The 27,070-nt window shown below is 35.5% G+C and overlaps 1 protein-coding gene across 2 annotated transcripts in view; it reads left to right on the top strand.

Annotated features, from left to right (window-relative positions):
• HTR2C (5-hydroxytryptamine (serotonin) receptor 2C, G protein-coupled) overlaps positions 1 to 27,070 on the top strand; it is a 192,758-nt gene that overhangs the window by 106,833 nt on the left and 58,855 nt on the right. The window contains exon 3 of one of the 2 annotated variants that reach the window (XM_011957541.1): positions 14,677 to 14,877. In XM_011957541.1, the coding sequence (XP_011812931.1) occupies positions 14,677 to 14,877 (201 nt within the window). The remainder of the gene's footprint in view (positions 1 to 14,676; positions 14,878 to 27,070) is intronic. The other variant, XM_011957542.1, reaches the window with a different exon arrangement.

The raw sequence follows: 27,070 nt of genomic DNA, 5'->3' as shown, positions 1-27,070 counted from the left end.
CTGGTACGTAGACGGTGACTTCTCCCTGTTTCCTCATATAGTAGAAAAGTCAAGGAAGCTGCCTTCGATTTTATATAAGAGCACTAATCTCATTCACAAGGACTCCACACTCATGACTTAATCACCTCACAAAAGCCCAACCTCCTAACACCTTCACACTGGTGATTAGGTTTCAGCATTTGAATTTTGGGGGAGATAAGAACATTCAGACCACAGAACAAGGTCTTCTTAGTTTTGCTCTATGTTGAGTTACTTCTTACACTTAGTCGTATTTTTTGCAATTCTGTGTTAGCCTACACATCTTGCATTCACGGAATGTAAATATCAGACACAGGTGAAGCTTACGGTCTTTTTGGTTCTTTTATGAGCATGCATTTTGCTGTGAACATCTACATAGCCATAAAATATGTGGGGACATTTTAAAAGTCCTTATATCCCAAATGTATCACTTTCTGGATTTTCCTACCAGTCTTTAAATGTGTCTATTGTTTTTCCCAAACACTATGGGGTATTTTTGCTCCACCTGGCAATGGTTTACTCATTTGCCTTTTAGTATTTTGTTGGACCACCTTCCATGTAGCCATTTTACCCTATGTAGTTCTCAATTAAGTGAAACAAACGGAAGTCCAAGGAGCAGTCCTTCAGGGAAACCACAGCCACATTAAAACAAACAGGTACAATTTCTTGAGAAAAAATTTCACTGTGCTCCTTCTAGGATGAGGTATCCACATGGAGAATGTGGGCTGCCATCTCAAGACTGCCACCATACCAAGGAAGTGAGTGGGGTAAGCATGAGTTAAAATGCCACAAACACCTCCTCCTATAATGTTCCATTTATTTTTTTTTTTCCTAGTTAAGTGTTTGCTTGGTTGCTGTAAAATTTTGACTATTTCTCAGAGTTCCAGAAAAATTGATTCTGACAGTTTTTGTCCTTTTCTTGGTTGGGGGGAAGGAGTGTTTCTGTGGGTAGACAGACTCCAAAGTTCCCTACTACACAATCTTTGCTGACATCACTCCTGACTTTGGGTCTTTTTAATATTTTCTTAGGACTCACTCCTGACTTTGGGTCTTTTTAATATTCTCTTAAGAATATTGACTTTTGTCCTTTTAATAAGCAATCAGTCTGGTTAGATTTAGATTTCAAGTACTAACCTTCCTTCTGTAAGCTTTGTTTCCAATGTCAATTTGGTTTTCAAAGTATTTGGAATGTTACTTGGATTTGTGCCATGTGTGTCATCCAGGGGCCTATTTAGGACCTAGGAAGAGGTCAACCTCATAATTCAATTCTCAAGGTTTTGCTATACTGCTTTGGGTCAGGTCTACATATGTGAAGCTCATATATGAGACTAGGATTTGGGTGATCTATTTCTCATGCCTCATCATCTCCTGGATTTTTCCCACATTTTACAGTTCCCAGAGGCCCCTTTTTCTGGTACTGTGATGAGAAAGTCAAGTTTTTAGACTCCTCATGTTACTGTGTACTTCTTGCAATGGGGTCTGCCTCGGGGCAAAATGGTGAGAGAAATGAAAGAGAAAATAATTATTGGGGATTACCTCCACACTCTTCATACTTCAAGGGCCTATTTTATCTGGTCAAAGTGTGGTACATTTTTTCTCTCAAACTTTAAGTTGCCTGCAGAGCTCCTGGTGTATAGTGGTGTTGCCACTATAGATGGGCAGCTTAATGATTGATGCTTGCCTCCGTTTATGCCAGGATAGAAAAAGAGAAGCAAAGAAATCTTTCTGTCTTATGCCTGTTCTCCTTGTCCCCTGGGAAGACAACATTTTTCTTGGAGGTTTCTTTCTGCACATCCACTACACAGTTCTAAGAATTTTGGCTGCACTAAAATCTAAGCCAGTAGGCAAGGGGAGTGGGAAGGGACAGGAAAATAATTATTTTATTGGTCATTTAAAAATTTTTACTTTCTTATTAGTCTGCTGTTGTTTACTTTTCACATACCTCAGTTACTTGTTTTGGGTATATGTGCACAGGTTTTAGTTGTAATCTATAGGAGAGATAAGGTGAAATGTGCTTACTTCAGTTTTGCCAGACTTGAAAGACTTTTAATTGGTAACTTTGTAAAACATGTCATTTTATCATTGAATGTTGTTTTATGAAAACAAAATTGATTTATTTATTTCAGATAATGACTTTATATTCAACAATCTTTCCAAACTCATTAATACTCAACATTTATCTGTAAATTTTTTTATGTACACAATCATGTTTTCATTTTTCCTTTTAAGTCCTGAACATTTTTACTTTCATAAAACATTAATAAGTAACTCTAGTACAATGCAGAATAGATGTTGTGATGGTAGACATTCTTGTTTTTTTCCAACATTTAATTATTAAATATTTGAGAGATATTCTTTAGGAGTTTAAGAAAGTTAGAATCTTAGTTTGCTGAAATTTATTTAACTTGAACTATGTTGAATTGTATTTAAAAATTTGTGCATACATTGACTTACTCACATAATTTTCTCCTTTATTTGTTTACTGTAATAAGTTTTCAAGTTTTATTTTCAAAGTTATGCTGACCTCATGAAGTATGTTGGGAAATAATCCCTTTATTTATTCAAAGAATCAGTGTATGGTTGATGTTATTTTTTCTTACATATTTGGTATCACAAGTAAATACATTTGGATCTACATTGTGCCCTCCAAAGAATATAGTACGACATAATATCTCTTTAGATGTAGATTTATATTTTTCCATAAGATTTGGTGGTTATTTTGTTGTTGCTGTTTAATCTTTCTAGTTTTATATTAAGAGGGTACATGTGCAGGCATTGTGGTTGTATTTTCATGTAGGACCCGTAACTATCTTGTTAAAAGTTTTAATAAGATTTTTAATGAGTTCTGTCACTGTTGCAAATAGACTATTTTCCCTTTTCTATCTCTAGCACTTGTTCTTGGACTAGTTAAACCTCTAGATTATTTTGTATTTATCTTGTATCCAGTCAGACTATTATATTCTCTCAGTAAATCTAGTATAGTTTTTAGAAGAGTCTCCGATTTGCTAGTCCTACAGTCAAATCACCAATAAACAAGAGATCATTTTATACCTTATTTTCCAAAGTTATATAAGTTAGTTTATACTCTTATCATAGTGAAAATTAATAGCATAATGATAATGAATAATGGGGTAAACTGGCATCTTGTCCAATTTCTAAATTTAATGCAATTGAAATACATTTATTGTATTGCTGTTTATAATATTTGTTGTAGGTTCTTAGTAAGTTATCTTTATCAAAATTAAGGGCACTGTCTTTATCCCTCCATCATTAAACTTTTAATTAAGAATGGCTTCTGTATTTAATCAAATTACCCTTCCATATCTATTAAAAGACCAAAAATTTCTTCACAAATGCTAATATAAGGGATATATTGGTAGATTTCATGGTAATAAATCACCTTTGCATTCCTGGAAGAACTCTTGCTTTTTCTGATGTGTTGTTCTTTTGATACTTTATTGGGCTTTCTTTGTTAATATTTCATTTTGAACTTTGAATCTATAATAATGCATGCTATTTTCTCTAGTCTCCTTTTTTAGTGTTTTTCAAGTTTTGCTATTGACACTATATTGTTTTATAAAACGTACTGAGGAATTTTTAAACTTTCATGGCTATTAATCTTTTCATATATGTTAACTTAAAGAGATTAATTATAATTTTTTGTTTCCAAGTTCTAGCTTTGGACAGTTGCCCCCCACATTCCCATACATCTTAATTACATTATCATAATGCTGACCTTTTTTTTTGAGATGGAGTCTTGCTCTGTATCCCGGGCTGGAGTGCAGTGGCCAGATCTCAGCTCACTGCAAGCTCCGCCTCCCGGGTTTACGCCATTCTCCTGCCTCAGCCTCCCGAGTAGCTGGGACTACAGGCGCCCGCCACCTCGCCCGGCTAGTTTTTTGTATTTTTTAGTAGAGACGGGGTTTCACCGGGTTAGCCAGGATGGTCTCGATCTCCTGACCTTGTGATCCGCCCGTCTCGGCCTCCCAAAGTGCTGGGATTACAGGCTTGAACCACCGCGCCCGGCCATAATGCTGAACTTTTATTCTTTTCTCAGAGGCAAAGATTGTCTACATTACTTCATTAAAATAAAGTCCTTTTGTATTTTCTTTGAACAAAAGAACTGAAAGATCAATGTCTTATATTCAGTCTTTGCCTTTGTTATTATTGGTGGCGATACCTATGATTGTTGGAGTTATTAAAAATCATGTAACATTTGAATGAATGAACAAACATATTAAATTGTCTTATGAAGCGCTATACACAAGTTTTTGCCCCTGAAAATAAGATTTTATTTCCCTCAACTATGAATTGGCCTCCCCTATGGGAAGTGTGCTATAGCCTCTTTGCTATGCAACTCCCTTGAAACCTTTGACATATTAATTGTATCAAATATGGCTGGCTCACGTAACACCACACATTGTTCTATGCGCTATGGATAATGGAAAAATAAACAATAATTACTGACCCAATGGAACTTATGTTCTAACAGTTATGGCAACAGAATTCTCCACATAGTGATAATCAGGAGATACTTGTACATTTGAAGCACAATTGGAAACATAATTTCTGCAAGTGAAACATGTCAAGGAGAATACACAAACCCTCCACACAATCAACTTCCATGGTGGATACAATCTGAGGGAGCTATAAGAAAATGATGAACAGTAATGAAGTTTTGGTTAGAAGAACTTCTGGTGATGTATTTCCTTTCCTTATTGCACTGGTTGAATTCTAATAATTGGTAGTTTGATTTCTAGTATGGCAATATATGTGCTTCTATTGCTAACCTTTTGGCAGATAAAAGCTACTAACTTAGAACAAAACATAAAGAACAACTACCGTAAGGTATTGGACAGGAATCCAAAACATAGATTTTAGCAATCACAGCACTTGGAAGAATGAAACAACAGTAGTTAAGTTTCCAACTGTCAAGACTTACAGTTTAAGAGGAAGATGCAATTTCTGCCGTGAGAGGTGTCTAAAACTCCAATAAAAAAATTTAGTTTGTTTGTTTGGCTGTGGGAACTTATGCCTGTAATCCCAGCACTTTGGGAAGCCAAGACAGGTGGATCACTTGAGGTCAGAAGTTAGAGACCCACCTGGCAACGTGGCAAAATCCCATCTCTACAAAAAATACAAAAATTAGCCCGGCAGGGTGGCTGGTGCCCGTAGTCCCAGCTACTCAGGAGCCTGAGATAGTACGATTATTTGAGCCTGGGAGGTGGAGATTGCAGTGAGCTGAAATAGTGTCACTGCATACCAGCCTGGGTGACAGAGCCAGATCCTGTCTCAAAAAAAAAAAAAAAGTCTTCAGTTTTTATGGTCTAAAGAACCTGAGGAATTTGCAAAACTGGAAGGTGAAGGAGCACCTAGGAAAAGGTAGATTATTCTCTGGGAAAGCATAAACTCTGCCTAAATCTCTAGATGACATTTAAACCGTGCTTGCCTGTGATATCCTGCAAGCAGCCTAAGAAATGATAAATGAACTGAATTGACATTTGAACTGTAGCCCAAATGAAAGAGATAGCAGTTTGAGTCCAACCAAGCTGATTGCTGGAAAAAAACAAAAACACAAATACTCTTTGGAGCAAAAGAACCAAATCCAGCATCTCAATGACATAGCATTCACAATGTTTAGTTTACAATCTAAAATATTTTACTTTAAGAAGAAACAGGGAAAGACAACTCATTCACACATGCACTAACACACACACACATATATACATACATACAACTTTTAAGAGACCTATCCTGAGAATACCCAGATGTTAAAATTCACAGAGAAAGATTTTATTGCTGCTATTATATTTATAACAATACCATCAAAGAAAATATGCTCATAATTATTGAAAATGGGCAACCTCAGAAGATAAATAAAAACAACAGAAATAATTGAATGGCAATTTGTGGGCTAAAAAATAATATGTGAAATATAAAATTATCCTGGATGAGTTTAACAGTATAATGGAGATGACAGAAAAAAAAATAGTGCATTTGAAGATAGATCTATAGAAATCATCTGAAATTAAGATCAAAGAGAAACACATTGAGAAGGAAAATAATGGACTCTCAGGAATCTGTGAAACAATATCAAATGCTCTAACATGCATGTGATTTGAGACCCAGAGAATGAGAGGGAAAATGCGACCAAAAACTATTTGCAAAAATAAGGACTGAAATTTTTTCAAATTTGGTGAAAGCCATAAGTTGACAGACTCATGAAGCTCAGCAAATACCAAGCATCATAAGTATAAATTCTAAGGATTAATCTAAGAAAATGTTACTATCCAAATATGTATGAATAATTCATATAGATTGAAGCAGCACCATTTATAATGAAAAACGAAAAATGACAATTTTACTGCCTTTAATAGACATCTAAGAACGTGTTACATACTGGTGAAGGTTGAAAATGCCGCCAACCTAAACAAGAGAATTATAAAAGAATAACGAGTTATACAAGATCTCTTACTAATGGGCAATAATGTTCGCATTAAAAGTAGAGGGGTTTGATCACTGCTTCATTATTATCAAGTATGAAGGACCAGTTCATCAGTCTGTATCTTGACATATCCTTCAGCCCATTCTGGAGGAAACCAAAAATGTCCAAAGGAAAGATGCTGGTTAACCTGCCAGAATATTTCAACAGCCACATTTCACCTTACTTTTCCTTACTTCCCCAAGAAAACAAGATTATGAATTGTTGAATTGTTTGTTTATCCTGTAAGGTAGTCAAGCCTACTAAGGTTGCATAGGAGAAGAGCCCAGTATCTAAGATAATTCTCACTAACAACTCCAACGGACTAGAATATGACACATCATAAAACAATTCACCAATAGCAGATTTAAAAGTTGATTTTTTGCCTGATTCAGTTGTTAGATTCTAGATGCCAATTACAAACACTTTAAACTTTTAATGATGCTCCAAATGGAAACTTTAGTACTACTGAAAATAGTTTAGATCTCAAGTTTTCAAGTAAGAATACCAATGTTAAAAACAACTTAGTTGGGGCCGGGCATGGTGGCTCACGCCTGTAGTCCCAGCACTTTGGGAGGCTGAGGCGGGCCAATCACGAAGTCAGGAGACTGAGACCATCCTGGCTAACACAGTGAAACTCTGTCTCTGCCAAAAATACAAAAAATTAGCCAGGCGTGGTGGCGGGCGCCTGTTGTCCCAGCTACTCGGGAGGCTGAGGCAGGAGAGTGGCTTGAACGTGGGAGGCGGAGCTTGTAGTGAGCCGAGATCGCGCCACTGCACTCCAGCCTGAGTGACAGAGTGAGACTCTGTCTCAAAAAAAAAAAAAAAAAAAAAAAATTTTACTTGGAATGTTCTGCTAATTTTGGCACCAGCTCAAAGTCAAACTTAATGCCACACCAAAGACTATCATGAAAATGGCAACAATAATTCATCTGGTAACTGTTAAAAGTAAAAATAACAAGAGTTTCTGCCACTTATTAATCTTTACTTCTAGTATCTAACAAAATGTTTGGCACATAGAAAACAAATAGCTAACATAGGGTAAATTAAGGAATAAATAGGTAACATTAAAGTAATTTATATGAGGAGGAACTTTAGTGTTCTGTCTCTCCAAAAGAGCAACAAAATGACCTGGAAATAGTTGTCAGAATCAACTATTATGAAACTCAAACATCAAATCAAAAATTTAAACAAGGTAATGCTAAATGAAGAAGAAACCCACTGCTTTGCAGTAAGGGAGCACTTAAGCCACCTGCCACTATATCCCATTTCCAGATATGCAGCTAATTTGAGTATGAAAGCCTGCCTTTCTGATGCAAGTTGCTAGTGCCAAAGAAATACAGACTTTTTCCTCAAAGAAATGTGCTTGTCTTTTCAGACTTCTCTGATGGCCGCCTGAAGGACTGGGACAATAACATGCCTTTGTTTTGCCTGACTAAGAGCATTTCCAGGGCTCAGATGATGTTCTGGTTGGAGTTTGCCAAAAATATTAAAAGACACAAGCATTGTTTGCAACAGACTAGGACAAGTAACACTAGACCACACAAACAAGAAACAGGTTGAATGGCCTGGGAAGAAAGAGGTTGAGAACGGAGATACGTTGAGAAAGAAAACTTTATTTTTAAGGCACTCAACTATAACAGAGAATGGAAAAAGCTACACATGACATGCCTAAGGATATCAGAATGCTTAGAAAAAGCCTGGAAAGACACTATTCTTCCACCTGTGGCTGGGCTGTCCATAAGCCTCTGAGATTCTACTGAAGTATAAAGTTGAGGCTAAGGCAGAGTTATAAACAACCTCATTAAGCATTGAAAGAAGGTCCCAAACAGAGCCAACCTGCAAAAAGTAAAAAAGTATTTATCCCTTTTTTTTCTTTGCCTACTGGTATTTAACAAACCCCTGTAAAAGTGCTAGGAACCACCAAACTAACAGGATGCTGATTTTAGCTGCCACAGAAGACCAAGAAAAAAGAAAACAGACTTTATAAAAATAGTTTTGAAAAATCACTCAGCATGCAAACAAAATCAGTCCACAAGTAGCAACAACTTCAGGAAGGGAAGAAAATCTGATTTACAGATCTGCCACATTGTAATATTAAGATGTCCAAGTTTTACCAAGATTAAAAAGCATGCAAATAAACTAGAAAGTATGATCTATTTTCAGAAAACAAAACAGAATAGAAACTGATCGTTAGGAAGTCCAAGCACTGAACTTAATAGACAAAGACTTTGCATCAACTGTCTCAAATGTGCTCAAAGAGCTGAAGGAAACCATGGAGTAAGAATTAAAGCTAACCAGAAGAACAATGTCTCAAGGAATAGAGAATATAATTAAAGGGATAAAATTGTAAAAAAAAATGGAAATATGGTGGCTAAAAATTATAATAACTGAAATGAAACATTCACATGTGGGAATCAACAGCAGAATTTAGCAGACAGAAGAAAGAATCAGAGAACATGAAGACAGGTCAATTGTGATTATCCAGTCCAAGGAGCATAAAGAGAAAATAATAAAGAAAAATGAACAATGACTAAGGGACCTTTGAGACACTATCAAGTGTACCAATATATGCACAATGAGATTTCCAGGAGATGACAGATTAAAAGAATCAGAAAAAAATATTTAAAGAAATAATGACTACAAACTTTCCAACTTTGAATAAAGATATGACTATAAATCCAGGAAGCTCAATGAATGCTAAGCAAGAATTACTCCAAAATATCCAAACCAAGGCACAGTATAAGCAAACTCTTGACAGACAAAGAGAGAATCTTAAAAGCTGCAAGAGACAAACATCTCATCACATACAAAGTATACAAGTTTAACAGTGAATTTCTCTTCAGAAACCATGGAGGCCAGAAAGCAGTGAGATGACATATTTAAAGTACTGAAAGAAAAATTGTCAGCTAAATGCTCTAAATCTGGCAAAGCTATCCTTCAAAAATAGAGAAATTAAAATACTCCTGGTAAAAGAGCAAAAACAGAAACAAAAAATCAGAGGGAGTTAACTACTAGTGGACCTACCCTAAAAAAAAAAAATGCTAAAGGGAGTCCTTCAGGATGAAATGAAAGGACACCAAAAAGTACCTTAAAGGCATATAAAGAAATAAAAAGCAACAAAAGTAACTACAAAGCAAATATAAAGTCCAGTGGAATTGTACTATGGATTTGTTACACCGGTTTTGACTTTCTATTTCCTTTAAAAGGCAAATACATAAAACAATAATTATAAATCTATATTAATGAGCACAAAATATATAAAAAATGTAATTTATGACAACAACAACATAATAAAGGATGAAGATGTAAAGAAGCAAAATCTTTGTATACTGTTGAAACTAAGTATCGATAATTAAAACTTGATTGTTACGGAAGAAAGATTATAATTGTAATCCCCAGGTTAACCAAAGTGAAAAAATAAAATAATACAAAGAGAAAGAGACAAAAAGAGAATCCTTACAAAAAAATCAGTTCATCACAAGAAAATCACTTAATCACAAATGAAGGCAGTGACAGAAAAAATGACAGTATATGTTATAGATAAAAAGGTGCAGGTGTCTTTTTTTTACTGTAATTACTTCAAATGTAAAGAAATTAAAATTTCCAGTTAAAAGGCAGACACTAGCAAAATGGATAAAAATACATGATCCAATTATATGCTTTCAATAAGAGACTCACTTTAGACATAAGGACACATGTATGTTCAAAGTGAAAGGATGGAAAAAGATATTCCATACAAACGGTAACCAAAAGAGAGTTGAGGTGGCTAAACTTGTCGGACAAAATAGAACTTAAGAAGAAAGTTGTTGTGAAAGACAAAGAAAAACACCATCTATTGATTTCACGCCATCAAGAACATATAACAATTATAAACATATATGCACCTAACAACAGAGCCCAACAATTACAGAAGTGAAAAATAAAAGAATTAAAGGGGGAAAAAGATAGATCTATAAATCCCACATTGGGTGTCAGATATTGTGGGATCTGGCCGGCAGCCTGCAATGCAACGGGGCTGTTTCTTTGTTCCCAGGCAGATTGGCAGGTCAAGAAATAATAGACACACACAAGATAGATAGTAAAAGCCGGGTCCAGGGGATGCACTGCCTTCTGGTCCCACGGTGCTGCCAATGCACTGGATATGCCTGCCTTTGTTATTAAGTTTAGTGAGGGTGGGGGTAGGTTAGTGGGAGATTTAGGCTCATTTGATTATGAGGTGAGATGGTCACATGGGGATGAAGTAATTCTTTAACGTAACATCTGTATGCAGAAGTACAGTATACAGAGATAAGAATTTACATTATAGTGTGTGCATTAGTAATCAGTAAAGTAACAGAGCCTTAAAACAGAAACACAGTCTTTCCATAACCTATGATTAGCAAGATATTAATCAGCAGTAACAGCTGCAGCAAAAGGTGGTTACAAACAATCCATAGAAACAGGACATGAAGCTAGACAACCGGTTAGACCAGAAATTCTCAGAAAGGAGTATGTTTTAACCCTAAAGAGGCCTAGAAGAGCCATGGCAAGATTAGGGCATTTTTTTTTTTTTTTTTTGAGATGGAGTCTTGCTCTGTCGCCCAGGCTGGAGTGCAGTGGCCGGATCTCAGCTCACTGCAAGCTCCGCCTCCTGGGTTCACACCATTCTCCTGCCTCAGCCTCCCGAGTAGCTGGGACTACAGGCGCCCACCGCCATGCCTGGCTAGATTTTTGTATTGTTAGTAGAGATGGGGTTTCACCATGTTAGCCAGGATGGTCTCGATCTCCTGACCTCGTGATCCGCCCGTCTCAGCCTCCCAAAGTGCTGGGATTACAGGCTTGAGCCACCATGCCCGGCCCAGATTAGGGCATTTATAGCCCTATCTTATCCATATGGACAGGTGCCCCTCATGCGTCCATTTATAGGCTCTCCACAAGGGTCGCATTCCATTCCCAGAGCTATGAACATCTGCTTTTCTGGGATAGGAATCTTGGTGATGTGAAACCTCCCTGACTGTAGGTCCATTCATAGGCTCTCTGCAGGGGTAAGCACATCATGCGCTGTTGGCTCATTCTGGCAGTCCAACCTGGCATTGTCTTTACACAGTCCTGCATGCAATTTTGTATTTACGATAATCAGGAGCATTTCATCTTTTATTCCATAGCAATAGTTTCAGGGGGTCTCCCTACAGATATTAATACTCCATTTTCAAAAATGGACAGAACAACAAGACAGAAAATCAATGAGAAAAATAGAGGACTTGAACAACACTATAAAACAACGAATTCTAACAGACAGATATAGAACATTCCATCTAATAACAACAATAAATACATTTTTTCTCATGTGCATATGGAACATTCTCTGGCACAGACCATAAGTTTTACCACAAAACAAATGTCAATACATTTAAAATATTATTATTATTCAAAGCATCCTAATACATTTAAAATATTATTATTCAAAGTAGAAATCAGCAACAGAAAGAAAACCAAAAAAATTTACAAATATGCAAAAATTAAACAATATTAAACAACCAATAAGTGAAAGAAGAAAATACAAATGAAATTCAACAATATTTTGAGAATGGCAGAATAAAAACTGAATATACCAAAAAATTATGGGATGCATCAAAAGCTGTGCTCAGAGGGAAATTTATACCTGTAAATGGCTACATTTAAAAATAAAATGAACTAAATTAATGACCTAACTTTATAACATAAGAAACTAGAAAAGAAGAGCAAGTTTAACCCAAACTCACAAAAAAACTGAAACGATGAAGATTAAAGTGGAAATTTAAAAAATAGAGAATAGGAAAAACATGAAGACAATTAATAAAACCAAAAGTTGTTTTTCTTTTTTTGAAAAGATCAAAAAAGTTGACAAATCTTGAGATAGACTAAGGAAAAAAGAGAAGACACAAATTACTAAAATCAGAAATGAAAGTGGGGGCATTACTACTAACCTTACAGAAATTAAAAGGAGTGGCTGACCAATCCTCCTGGTGTGGTTGCTCATGCCTATAATCCTAGCACCTTGGGAGGCCAAGGTGGAAGGATTACTTGAGCCCATGAGTTCAAGACCAGCCTAGGCAACATGGTGAAAACCCACCTCTACAAAAAAAAAAATTAAAAATTAGACAGGTATGGTGCCACATGCTTGTGGCCTCAGCTACTCAGGAGGCTTAGTTAGGAGGATTGCTTGAGCCTGCAGTGAGCCATTATTGCACCACTGCAAACTAGCCTGGACAACAGAGCAAGATCCTATCTCAAAAAAAAAAAAAACTTAAAAGGATTATAAAACAATACAATGAACAATTACACACCAGTAAATTAAATGACCTGCATGAAATGTAAAAATTTCTAAAAACACACAGGCGGCCGGGCGCGGTGGCTCAAGCCTGTAATCCCAGCACTTTGGGAGGCCGAGACGGGCGGATCACGAGGTCAGGAGATCGAGACCATCCTGGCTAACATGGTGAAACCCCGTCTCCACTAAAAAATACAAAAAACTAGCCGGGCGAGGTGGCGGGCGTCTGTAGTCCCAGCTACTCGGGAGGCTGAGGCAGGAGAATGGCGTAAACCCGGGAGGCGGAGCTTGCAGTGAGCTGAGATCTGGCCACTGCACTCCAGCCCGGGCGACAGAGCGAGACTCCGTCTCAAAAAAAAAAAAAAAAAAAACCACAGGCTACCAAAAGTGACTCAAGAAGAAATAGAGAATCTGAAGAGTCATGTAAAAAGTAACAGCATTGAATCAGTAATCAAATACCTCTCAACAATGAAAGTTCACGACAAGAAATTTTCCTTTCAAATTTCACCAAACAGTTCAAAAATTAACACCAATTCTTCTCAAAGTCTTCTAAAAAGTAGAAGATGAAGAAACATTTTGTAATACATTCTATTAGACCAGCACTATCTTAATATCAAAGCCAACTAAAGATATTACAAGAAAACTGTAGATTAGTATTGTTTATTAACATAAATGCAAAAGTCTTCAATAAAATACTAGCAAACTAAATTCAGCACCATATTATATACCCATTACTAAATGGGATTTATCGCAGGGATTCTAGAGGGATTCAACATACAGAAACTAATCAATGTAATGTATCACATTAATAGAATGAAGGTATGCAAACCACATGATTATGTCAATTGATGCAGAAAAAGCATTTGCAAAACTCCATCACTTTTTTATGATAAAAAAATTTTCAACAAACTAGGAATAAAAGAAAATTTCCTTGACAAGCATTTATAAAAAACAAAAATGAAAACAAAACCCAGTCAATAGTGAAAGACTGATTTTCCTCTAAGATCAGGGAAAAAAGACAGAATGCCCACCTTCATTACTTCTATTTATCATGGTACTGAAAATTCTATGTAGAGAAATTCGGCAAAGAAAGGAAATAAAAGGGAGAGGGAAATTGGAAAAGAATAAATAAAACTATTTCTATTTGCAGAAGACATTATCTTATATATGGAAAATCCCAAAGAGTCAACACAAAACATAGATCTAATAAATGAATTCAGCAAAGTTGCAGGACATTTGTAGTTCTATACACAGCAATTAATAATCCATGAAAGAATTTAAGAAAACAATTCTATTTACAACAGCTTCCAAAAAAAACCTCACTTGGTAACAGCATCAGCCACAAGGAAGAATTAAGTATTGATACATGCTACGAAATAGGTAAACCTCAAAAACATTAGCTAGGTGAAAGAAGCCAGATACAAAAAGTCACAAATTGTATGATTCTATTTATATTAAATATCCAAATTAGTTAAATCCATAAAGAAATAAAGCAAATTAGAGATTACCAGGGGCTGGTTGACTGGAGAATGGGGAGTAACTGCTTAACGGTATGCGGTTTCCTTTCGGAGTGATGAAATGTTTCTGAAGTAGAGACAGGTGCTAGTTGCACAATATTGTGAATGTACTAGATGCCATTGGATTGTACACTATAAAGAGATTAATTTTATGTTGTTTAAATTTTACCTCATTAAAATGTACGTCACACTGACAGTATCATTATCATGATGATGATCATCATCACTACGGAAAATAATGCTTTCTAAATTTCACTTTCTTTAAAAGGTTTAGATTATGAGTGGAAAATATAAGCAGACTAAAATTTAAGACTATAGTCAGTACAATTTGGATGACATGTTCTTGTCTTCTCTCTGCTCTCTTTCAGATTATGTCTGGCCACTACCTAGATATTTGTGCCCCGTCTGGATTTCTTTAGATGTTTTATTTTCAACAGCGTCCATCATGCACCTCTGCGCTATATCGCTGGATCGGTATGTAGCAATACGTAATCCTATTGAGCATAGCCGTTTCAATTCGCGGACTAAGGCCATCATGAAGATTGCTATTGTTTGGGCAATTTCTATAGGTAAATAAAACTTTTTGGCCATAAGAATTGCAGCGGCTATGCTCAATACTCTCGGATTATGTACTGTGAACAACGTACAGACGTCGACTGGTAACATTTGCGTTTGATCGGGTTCTTTTATTTTAGTAATTATTCTTAACCTATTTATCTGATATTTAGGTTAACAATAATGAAAGGAATGTAATGTGTATGAATATGTAAATATAAAGTTTCCATTTATGCTGCTAAATTATTTTATGCGTTAGGATGCCAATGAATTCTGCAACACAGATACAAAATATTTGAAATATTTAAAATGCTTTGAAAATGAGAAAGACATAAAGTCTAATTAAATTAAAGTCTAAATTTTAAAAATATAACTTTCAATCTTATATTGAAAAGTTACATGTATCCCAGAATATTAACCTTTGTATTTTTATTCTGAATTCCTATCCTTTTCAGTAGAAAAATTAATAATACAATCTAAATCTTCATGACATAAACATTTCTAAATTTCCATTGCTATGACACCTAAAATGTACTATTTTCTCTCAGTTGTAATTGTCTTCTTGAATTCTGGGTATACAAAGAGAAAAAAAAGATACTTGTTTCTTTAAAGATTTGTAGCAAAGGGAAATAAATGATCATTTATGGCTTATATTTGAGGTATTCATAAATGCCTTAACAGTGCTAATATTAAAGCCAAGAAATTTAAACAATTGCAATTTAGAGGTTTTACATTCCTGTTTTTTTCCTCTTCCAGTTGGAGTTTAATTTATGTTCCATTAAATAATTTTTCTTCAAATTTATGTTTTTGTAAAAGATTCAGGTAAAGTGTCCAACAAGATCAATACTTCTATTTAATCTTCACTGATATCATCTAAATATTTTGACTCTGGGTTTATTGATCAAATACATTTAAGTTTTAAGATTGTTCTATTGTAGATTGTTCTGCCTGTGTATAGCACAGACACCTTTGAATAAAAAGTCGTGAAGCTTGTCCCAAAAGAAAAAAAAAGGCATTTACATAACAGATTGATTTACAAATTCAAGGGTTCACAGATTTTGCCCCAGCCATCCCAAAGAGTTCATCTAAAAAGATGCCAGCTTTTATGGTGCTTACAAAGGAAATACACAGACAAAATAGAATATTGTTGCATCAGCTTCTGGTAATGAAAGACTGAGTAATTCGCAATGACTCTTGTGCTAAAGGCAAATAAACACATGGATAAAATACTAAAAGCCCTGAGAAGCTAATGAAGTAGAAATTGCTATTGGCTAAGATCCAGAAAAAGATAAAAATCCAAGAAAAATGATTATGACTTCTAGTTCACTTTTGCCAATGATGCATGATAAACCTGACGATATGACTGATAGGTAGAGACGATCATTTCCGACTCACAAGCAAAGGAGGACTAAAGTAGGAATACAGAGTCTGGCAAGGGCCAATCAACCTGAATTTAATTCTAGGATCACAAAGAACCAGACACTAGGAATAAAGATGGACCAGGATTAAATCACCATAGACATGGAATTCAGCCCTCGTCATCTATGTAAACAAGAGAAATCTTGGACCTTAAAACTGGATTAAGATGATTTCATATTATTTGGATTTCCAATTTTTGGGCATAAACAAAAAATACCCCATCATCCTAGGTTTCAACTTATTTCTTTCAATAATTTTCAAATGCTGTCACTGAAATACAATGATATGCAGATATATGAAGAGACAATACAACATGAATCAGGTATGGGACAATAAAAGATAATAGAAATAAACCTATGAACACTTCAGATAATTGAATTATCAGACATAGAGTTTAAATAATTATTTGGAATGTGCACATGGAAATTACATGCTGATCTTAAACACTTCAGCAAGAAAGTGCGAACTATAAAGAATGACATTAAGATTTGAGAAACACCTAGAAAATATGGAGCTTAAGCATAGTATGAAAAACTAAGGGCCAGGTACAGTGGCTCACACCCGTAATCCCAGCACTTTGGGAGGCCGATGCAGGCGAATCACTTGAGGCCAGGGGTTCAAGACCAGCCTGGACAATATGAAGAAACCCCATCTCTACTAAAATTACAAAAATTAGCCAGCTATGGTAGCACACACCTGTAATCCCAGCTACTTGAAAGGCTGTGGTGGGAGGATCACTTGACTCCCAGAGGTCAAGTCTGCAGTGAGCTGAGATCATGCCACTGCACTCCAGCCTGGGCAACAGAGTGAGACTCTGTCACACACACAAAACAAATTAATTTAAAAATGAAAACCTAAGAACTCTGTGGCAGATTAGAGATGGTGAATTTCCAAATTTACAGCAGATTATTATAAAATAATAAAAATTAGCTGGGTGTAGTGGCATGTGCCTGTAGCCCTAGCTACTCAGAAAGTTGAGGCAGGAAGATCACTTGAACTCAGGCATCTTGAGGCTGCAGTGAGCTACGATCATGCCACGACACTTCAGCCTTAGTGAGAGAGCAAGACTCTGTCCCTGCAAATAAAAGATAAAATGAAATCATAAAATAATTCCAAAAGGAACCAATAAAAGATAGAAAACAATAAAATGTATACTAAATGGCAGAATTAAAACCAAACATATCCTTAATTACATTAATTACTAAGGATTCCAAGACTGTCATATAGGCTTTCAAAAAAATATGACCATTATATGTTACAAGAGGCATATGTAAAGCATAAGGAAAGTAAAAGGATGAAAACAAACAAAAAAATTCCTCCATTTAAACACTATCCAAGAGAAAGACTGTATAGTTATATTAATATTGGTCAAAATAGACTTTTTGACAAAAATCAAATACTCCAGTGACGGAAGATTACTTAATGATGAAAGATTTAATACACCTGGTACACATAATGTAATAAATTTGTATGTAATTATATGTAGATACATATGTAATATACATAGTATATACATTATAAAGTAAAAGAGCACAGAACTTCAGGGACAGATAGACAAGTCTACAGTCATGGCATAAGATCTTAGCACATCCTTCTCAGCGATTGTATGAAAACAATTAACAAACCTGAACTCACTGACAAGTGAAGAATACATATTCCCATCATTGCACAAGAAATATTTATCAAAACTGACCATAAAGTAATTCCTCAATATATTTCAAAGGGTTGGAATAAATTGTTTATTCTTTGACTGAAATTCAAAAGAAATAGAAATGACTTGAAAACAGTAGAAAAACCTTCATATATTTGGAAATTAAGAAATTGTTTCCCAATAAACTTCAACCTAATGGATTTCAAATCCATTGATGATTCTTCCCTAAGCTATTTATTACTAAGGTGATACAATGACAATTTTTCTCACTTTATTATTCTTTCTGCCTTTATTTGTTGGCATTATACTGTAAGGAAGGGTTTTCCCTCCAAGTCTTTGTTATTTATTAGTTCATGTTGGTGGGGACTCCTGGATTCTTTTGTATTCAGTGTAATATATATGATTCATTATTGCCCTTAATTATTTTGATGCTCAAATTGTCTCATATTTTTCTAACAAGAACTCCTTTTCATATATCCCATCAGCTTTTGAGCATTTGCCAGACTCACCTTTTACTTCCCATGCTCCAGTTCCAAAATTAGTCATTTCTTAAAAGAAATTCTTTTAGTGGGCAATTGTTTTATAAAGCAAGATGTAGAAGCTCAGTAAGGTCATTGCTAATATCATTGCTCCTATATATCAATACCTTTAATCCCAATCCATGAACATAGGATTCTTTTGCTGCTTTCCAATTCCTTATTTTTCCTCATTTTTCTCACAGTGAGTAAGTTTGTCCCCAAACCACTGATATATTTATTATTATTATTATTATTATTATTTTTTTTTTTTTTTTTTTGAGACGGAGTCTCGCTCTGTCGCCCAGGCTGGAGTGCAGTGGCCGGATCTCAGCTCACTGCAAGCTCCGCCTCCCGGGTTCACACCATTCTCCTGCCTCAGCCTCCCGAGTAGCTGGGACTACAGGCGCCCGCCACCTCGCCCGGCTAGTTTTTTGTATTTTTTAGTAGAGATGGGGTTTCACCATGTTAGCCAGGATGGTCTCAATCTCCTGACCTCGTGATCCACCCGTCTCGGCCTCCCAAAATGCTGGGATTACAGGCTTGAGCCACCGCGCCCGGCCTATTTATTATTTATATTTTCTATATCCTATAATACAACAAATTACTTTCAGAATTTCTATACCCATACCACTACCAATAAATGAAATGCTATGTTTAAATTTTCATTGCAGTTTTATCTTTAGAATGTTTTCCACCAAGAGCATATAGTTAAAACATTGTCTTCAAAATGCTGGAATTAGTTTGAATTTTTATAGTCAAAGCATTGTCTTTAAAATGCTGGGATTAGTTTGAATTTTTTTTCTCCATGGTTGTGGTACCAATTGTTCACATTTAGGGATTTTGTTTTGTTTTTGCATGTATTCCCCAACCTTGTTGACTTTATTTTTTAATATGTAAAACCTTAATATGATTCTCCAACAGTCAAAACTAGGCAAATAATATACTCAGAGAAGAGTCAGTTCCTCTTCTATTCTTTGGTTAACCCGTTCATTAGTTTCTAGGGCATACTTCTTGAGTTTATTTTTGCAAAAATTGATTATACACAAATACACATATTGTTATTTTTCCATTCTTAAATTAAAATATAAAATGCTACATACAAATTAATACTTTGTTTTGTTTTGTTCTTTTACTTGGTAATATGTCCTGGGAATCACTCTATCAATTCGTAAGGTGATAGCTATGCACCCAACTTTATCATGTAAATGGCCTAAATACTCCAATTAAAAGCTAATCTATTATTCTTTTACACTCACTAGTAATAGATTTTGTAGATATACTTTATTTAACCAATCTTCTGTGTATAATCAAGTAAGTTGTTTCCAATATTTGGAAGTTACGAATAATTCTACTAGGAATAATTGTGTGTGTGTGTGTGTCTGTCCTGTGAGTGTGCGTGCATGTGTGTCTGTCCTGTGAGTGTGTGTGAGTGTGCGCATTCATGTGTGTGTTTCATATTATTGGAAGTTTCTCTTTTAAATAAATTATTGCTCAAATATATTCAGAATTTATATTCTAAATAAATTCTTATATCAGGAGTTGATTGATCAAGGGGTATATTTAGTAAGGGGTTGAACCATTTTGCATTCCCACCAGCAATGCAAGAAAGCCTCTGTTTCCCCAAAGCCTTGCTAATGAAGTTTATTTTCAAACTTTTTAAATTTTGCAAATCCCATAAATGAGAAATGTTACCTCAGTATAGTTTTAATTTGCATCTGTTTTATTTGACTGAAGTTCATATGATTAAACGTATGAAAACCACTTAAGTGCCATTGCTAAATCAGCTTTAAGTGTCCTTTTGCTCATTTTTTCCAATTTTTTTACATTTTTATTTCTTAATTTTAATAGCTCTTTATAAATTATAGACACTAGCCATTTTACATGTTATAAATGAAAACATCTTCTGTTTGCTATTTGATATAGTTATGGTATTTTGTCATACAAAATTATTTTATTTTCATGTAGTTCATCTTGTCAATCAGATTTCCTTTTTATGTTGAGAGTAATAGCAACAAATTCTTTCCCCCAACTCAGATTAGACAATAAATCACACATATTTTTCTCATTTTTTACATTTAGACCTCTGATACGTTTGGAGTTTATTATTGTATGTTGTGATATACACATTCAATTTTAGTCTCTTAAAACTAATTCTTCCATTGTCTCATGCCATTTATTTAAAAAGTCCATCTGTCCTGTGATTTGAGATGCCATCTTTATAATAGATATTCTTTTTTTTTTTTTTTGCGACGGAGTCTCAATGTCTCCCAGGCTGGAGTGCAGTGGCACGATCTCGGCTCACTGCAAGCTCCGCCTCCCGGTTTCACGATTCTTCTGCCTCAGCCTCCCAAGTAGCTAGGACTACAGGCACCTGCCACCATGCCCGGCTAATTTTTTGTATTTTTAGTAGAGACGGGGTTTCACCGTGTTAGCCAGGATGGTCTCGATCTCCTGACCTCGTGATCCGCCCACGTCGGCCTCCCAAAGTGCTGGGATTACAGCTGTGAGCCACCGCGCCCGGCTATATTAGATATTCTTATATGCCTGGACCTGTTTCTGAAGTTTACATTCTATTCCACTACTCTAATCAAATGCCAATTTCACACTTTTAATTATAAATGCTATTACATAAATATTAGTATCTGACCTGGTTAGTCCCTATTCATTAGGCATTTTTTATAGGTTGTGTAGACATTATTGAAAGTTTAATTTTCCATATTAATGTTAACATTAGCTTGCCTTGTTCTACTCTAAAAACCTGGATATTTTGATAGGGATCTCCTTAAATTTATAATTTAATTTAAGAAAAAATGAAAAACTGAATTTTAAAAATGCTTTCTCTAATCTATATATTAATTTAGGTGGTGGTGTAGCAGGATGGGCCGCAGACAAAACCTCTCACACACCAACTTGTAGAAGGAAGGGCTTTATTCAGCTGGGAGCATCGGCAAGCTACCATCTTAAAATCCGAGCTCTCCAAGTGCATAATTTCTGTCCCTTTTAAGGGCTTACAACACTAAAGATTTCACATGAAAGGGTCGTGATTGATTGAGCAATCTAGGGGATACGTGACAGGGGTTTCATGCACTGGTAGTCAGAGTGAAACAGAACAGTGCAGGGAGTTTCACAATGTTCTTCCACACAATATATAATATCTGGAATCTATGGATAACATTGGTTTCTAAGTCATGAGTTGATTTTTAACTACTAGGTTTAGGCCAGGCAGGCCCAGGCCTGGTTTCGGGCCTGGTGCCGGGCTGCCTGTCTTTGATTTCACTTCCTTGGCTTTTTCCTTAAAACAGGCACTGAGTATAAAACAATGTAAAACAATGTGAGAGGGTCTCTCTCTTCCCTCAGTGGCCACTTTGTCTTCCAAACCTATGTGTCACTCTCACATCTTCCTTATCAACATTTATAATACATCTCATAAGAATCAATTTTTTAGCTTTACCACACAACCAATCTGTCTTCTATGCATTCACTAGTGACTACTTAATTGTTTAATTTATGAATTCTCAAACTTTTTGGTCTCATGATCTCTGTATACTCAAACATTATTGAGGATTCCAAAGAGTTTGCCTTTATATGAGTTATATCCATCAGCATTTAACGTCTTTGAAATTAAAATTAAAATTTTAAATTTTTGTCTACTTTTATTTAAAATAACAGTAGTAAACCAATTACATGTTAACATAAATAATTAGCTCTGTAAAAAAAGCTATATTTTCCAAAACAAAATCAGCAAGAAGAGTGACATTGTTTTACAGGTTTTTCTTTTTTAAATTTGCATAAATTTAGGGAGTACCAGTGCAGTTTTGATATATGGATATAGAGTATAGTGGTGAAGCCTGGGCTTTTAGTGTAACCATCACTCGGTAATGTACGATGTACCCATTAAATAATTTCTCATCCCTCTCACCATATACAAAAATTAACACAAGATGGATGAAATCCTTAAATGTGATATCTGAAACTACAAAAACACCAGAAGAAAACCTAGGAAAAATCTCTGCTGGACTTTGGCCTAGGCAAAGAATTCATGACTAAGACCTTGATAGCACAAACAACAAAAACAGTAATAGACAAATGGGATTTAAACTAAAAAGCTTCTGTGCAGAAAATAAATAATACACAGAGTGAACAGATAAACTGCAGAATGGGAAAAAATATTGCAAACTATACATTCAACAAGGGACTAAAATCCAGAGGCTATAAGGAACTCAAACAACTCAACAACAACAAAAGACAACCCCATTAAAAAGCGGGGAACAGACATGAACAAACGTTTTTCAAAAGAAGGCACACAAATGGCTAACAAGCATAAGAAGAAAATGCTCAATGTCACTGGTCATTAGAAAAATGTTTTACAGGCCGGGCGCGGTGGCTCAAGCCTGTAATCCTGGCACTTTGGGAGGCCGAGACGGGCGGATCACGAGGTCGGGAAATCGAGACCATCCTGGCTAACATGGTGAAACCCCGTCTCTACTAAAAAATACAAAAAACTAGCCGGGCTCAGTGGCGGGCGCCTGTAATCCCAGCTACTCGGGAGGCTGAGGCAGGAGAATGGCGTAAACCCGGGAGGCGGAGCTTGCAGTGAGCTGAGATCCGGCCACTGCACTCCAGCCTGGGCGACAGAGCAAGACTCCGTCTCAAAAAAAAAAAAAAAGAAAAGAAAAATGTTTTACAGTTTTTCAAGGTTCTTTAATCATCTGACTTAATAGAAGGTAGCTAGATTCTCATCTCTATTTTTTTCATCTAATTTATTGCAACAATTTGCTGTGGTATATAATTGTGGTCATTCTTATTTGACAGTGCACTAAAATTCAGCACGTAGTAGTTTCTTAAGTTCTGTGGCAATGTGCAATCAGAAACCAAATCACTGACTGTTACATTAAAATCCACTAATGTATCTTGAAATGGATATTTCAAGTGAATACTCTACTTCAGTACTTCAAATGGATATTTTACCCATGATTTATATCGTGACATCAGGCATAGGTCATTAAGAAAATATTGGATCACTGAGTTACGCATATTTTCTCAATGTTGGTATATTTTACTATACAATGTCAAAAATCACATACATTGATAATTTTCATCAATCTTAATGGAAAAATCTTAAGATATTGGGAAAGTTCAAGCTCCCAAGGATGAATAGACATTTTCCAAAAATTATATTATTCACTTGACACCTCAGATTTTATCATTGGCAGCAAATAGCATCTATTTTTTGCTTAACTTGACAGGCTCAAGTCATCCGTTATTGAGAAAGTAGCTGCCAAATACTCAAGTCTGAATAACTCTAATGTGTCTGGCAGTCATTTATTCAAGTAAAGATGTTAGTCTATGAAAAAATACCTGGCTGGTTAATCTTGCAACTCTAACAATTGCATAGGTACTTTTTCTCAAAGCAACCATCTTGCATCAGTATGCAGAAGATGTGCTCTTCCTATACTTCTCATTTTCTTACATAGGTTCTTAAGAAGATGTGTACCCACACTTTGAAATTTAATAAAATTAATATTTTTTACTACTTCATAAAGTATATTCTTAAGTAAAACTGGCTTCTTTCCCCAAAAGTACACAGTGATAAAGAATACAATAACTTCTTATGCAGTTTGGTGTCACTTGCTTGATTCATGCCAAGGCACCTGCCGTTTCACCCACCATTACAGTGGCATTATCAGTAAAATTGTAAACACAATGAAAATAGCAAATAACATATTACTATTTCTATGAAAGTAATTTCAAAATACTTTTGACTTCATGAAACTGCTGAAAAGGTTTCAGAGATACATACATGTTCATGGAACACACTTTAAAAACTAGGTTTCCAATGCTAGCTCCCTTTGTGGCATTTGATATAGTCGATGATATTTTCTTCATAACTCGCTGATTCTTTGCTAGCTATGACACAATTTTCATTTGGTTTCCTTTTCTCCTATCTCTCTGTCTGCTCCAATTCATTTTCTTAATTTTCTGCTTTGTCCCCATTCTTCCCCAAGTTTCTGTTCCTTCCAATTGCTTACATACTTTTCCTGGCTTGCGTCATCCTCAGAAATAATTAAAATCTATCTACCAATGACTCTTGAAAAATTACTTCTATTTATTTCTATCAGATTATATCCAGATCTATAGCTTGAGCTGTGTAGGGACATAGAGATGAATGTTGGACACATCTCAAGCACCGTCATCAAAGACTGTACTCATCACTTTTCCCCCATCTCCATATTTTTCCTCCTCCTGTATGTTTGTTTCTCTAGCGACCAGCAACAGCATTTCCAATTTATCTAAAGAGGAACCTGAGAATCATTTTAGATGCCTTCTCTTTCTCCTACATAGCCGATGAACACAACCTGTCCTCAGCATTTTTCCTACATTCTAGTCTCTCATTCCCTTAGTTGCTTTCTCAGTTTAGGCCTCTATTGTTACTCATTTATGCATCCACATTCCTTCTATTCTCTCTCTGAAAGAGATGCTTCTCAACATATGCAAAGCGCATCTTCACTTCTTTAAGTGTTTTGGCTTACACCCGGGGCAACAGGAACTAAAAATTCTTCTCCAAATCTCCATGCCTAATTACTCAGAGAATTCCTTCAAACTTTGTTTTCTCTGTTTCTTCTTTGATGCCTTATTGACTTTCCTAATCATCTTGTTTTGCATGTTGACTCACCCTTCCCCTTAACCAGGCCCATTTGGGGTTGCTGCACACAATTCTCTACCATATTCGTGATTTAGTGATTTAGACACCCAATAAGGTTCTGCCTAAAGGAATTTTGTCCACTTTCATGACTCATTAATAGCCATAGTTCACAAAATCAACCCAGGACCTCAGGATATCTTTTGTGTCTCATCTTTTAACAGCATTCTAAATATCATTTTCACCTTAGTTCAGTAGTTCTAACCTTAACTATCTGTGAATAGAATTTAGGGTATCTATGAACCTTACGCGTTGAAAATCATTTAACAATAAAGTTCAAAAACCTTATGTATACAGCTTGATAAATTTTTGCAAATGTCTACACCTCTGTAATGACTACCCAGAAAAAATACAGAACATTCCAGATATCTGAAGGACTATCTGCTGCACCTTTTCTGTCATATCTTTTCTGTTATATCTTGCATTCTTGAAATAAATCCCACTTTGTAACGGGCTTTTTTTTCTATGTCATTTGATTATTTTTTATATTTTAGTTAGGATGTTTTAATCCATTCTGATGAGAGATTTTGCCTTGTCATTTTACTTTCTTTAGTGGCGGCCTTGTCTAGTTTTGGTACCAGGGTATGCAAGCCTCGTAAAGTGAGTTTGAAGCAGTCCCTTTTGACCTACCTTATATGTTTGTGTAAAGTTTGCATCTTTTTATTTTAAAAAGTTTGGAAGAATTAATGAATGTAGTAATTTGATACTGTAGCAAATGAGCCCGCAGGGTTGTATGTGTCTGTGTGTGTGTGCGTGCGTGTGCATGCATGTGCACATATGTGTAAAGGTTCTTAATTACAGATTCAATTGCTTCAATATAAATGGCAATATTAATATTTTCTTTTGTGTGTGTTAGTTTTGGTAAATTGCATTGTCAAAGAATTTCTTCTAACGTTTCTAATTTATTGGCATCAAGTGGTGTAATTACCATCCTTTTAATGTCTACATAATGTGTAGTGACTTCCTCTTTCACCCTGAGAATGGTTATCTCTGTTTCCTCTCTTTTTGTATTTAGTTTACTAAGAGTTTATAAATCTTTTAACTTCCCCAAGAATTATCTTTTGGAGTCATCAACTTTCTCCATTGTTTGTCCATTTTCCATGTCACTGACATCTAATTTTACCTCCTTCTTTCTACTTACTTTGGGTTTCATTTTCTCTTTTTTAGCTTCTTGAGGAAGAAAGTTAAATCAGTGACTCTAGGCCTTACTTGATTTCTAATATGCACATTTAAATCTATAAATTTTTCTCTAAATTCTACTTTAGCTGTATCTCATACCTGCTGACATGTATTTGAATTTCAGCTCAAAATATTTACTAATTCCCCTTTTTAATCGATAGATTGTTTGGAAACCTGTAGTTTAATTTTCAGACTTCAGGAAATTTTCAAGGTATCTTTCTTATTGAGTTGTAACTAATGCCACAGTGGTCAGAGTATATACACTTTATGTTTCCATCATTTGACTTTTATTGTCATTGCCTTTTGTCCCAGCATATGGTTTACCATGATAAATGTTCTATGTCTACCTCAAAAACTATATATTCTGATGTCGATAGATGTAGTAACAGAATGTGTGTTTTGTAACTTTTCTACGTGTATTTTCTAGTTACTGCAAGAGTTGTGTTAAAATCTCTGACAATCATCATGGATTTGTTCATCTCTCTTTTTAGTTTTTTTAACATTTGTTCTATAAATTTTGAGATCATGTTACTTGGTTTCTTTAATGAATAAGATTATATCTTTCTTTTTTTTTTTTGAGACGGAGTCTCGCTGTGTCATCCAAGCTGGAGTGCACTGGCCAGATCTCAGCTCACTGCAAGCTCCGCCTCCCGGGTTCAGGCCATTCTCCTGCCTCCGCCTCCCGAGTAGCTGGGATTACAGGCGCCCGCCACCTCGCCCGGCTAGTTTTTTGTATTTTT

Source organism: Colobus angolensis, unplaced genomic scaffold (assembly GCF_000951035.1).
Source record: "Colobus angolensis palliatus isolate OR3802 unplaced genomic scaffold, Cang.pa_1.0 Scaffold446, whole genome shotgun sequence".
NCBI classification, from domain to species: Eukaryota; Metazoa; Chordata; class Mammalia; order Primates; family Cercopithecidae; genus Colobus; species Colobus angolensis.
The sequence above is the reverse complement of the archived record's forward strand: the minus strand, read 5'-3'. Positions and strand labels throughout refer to the sequence as shown.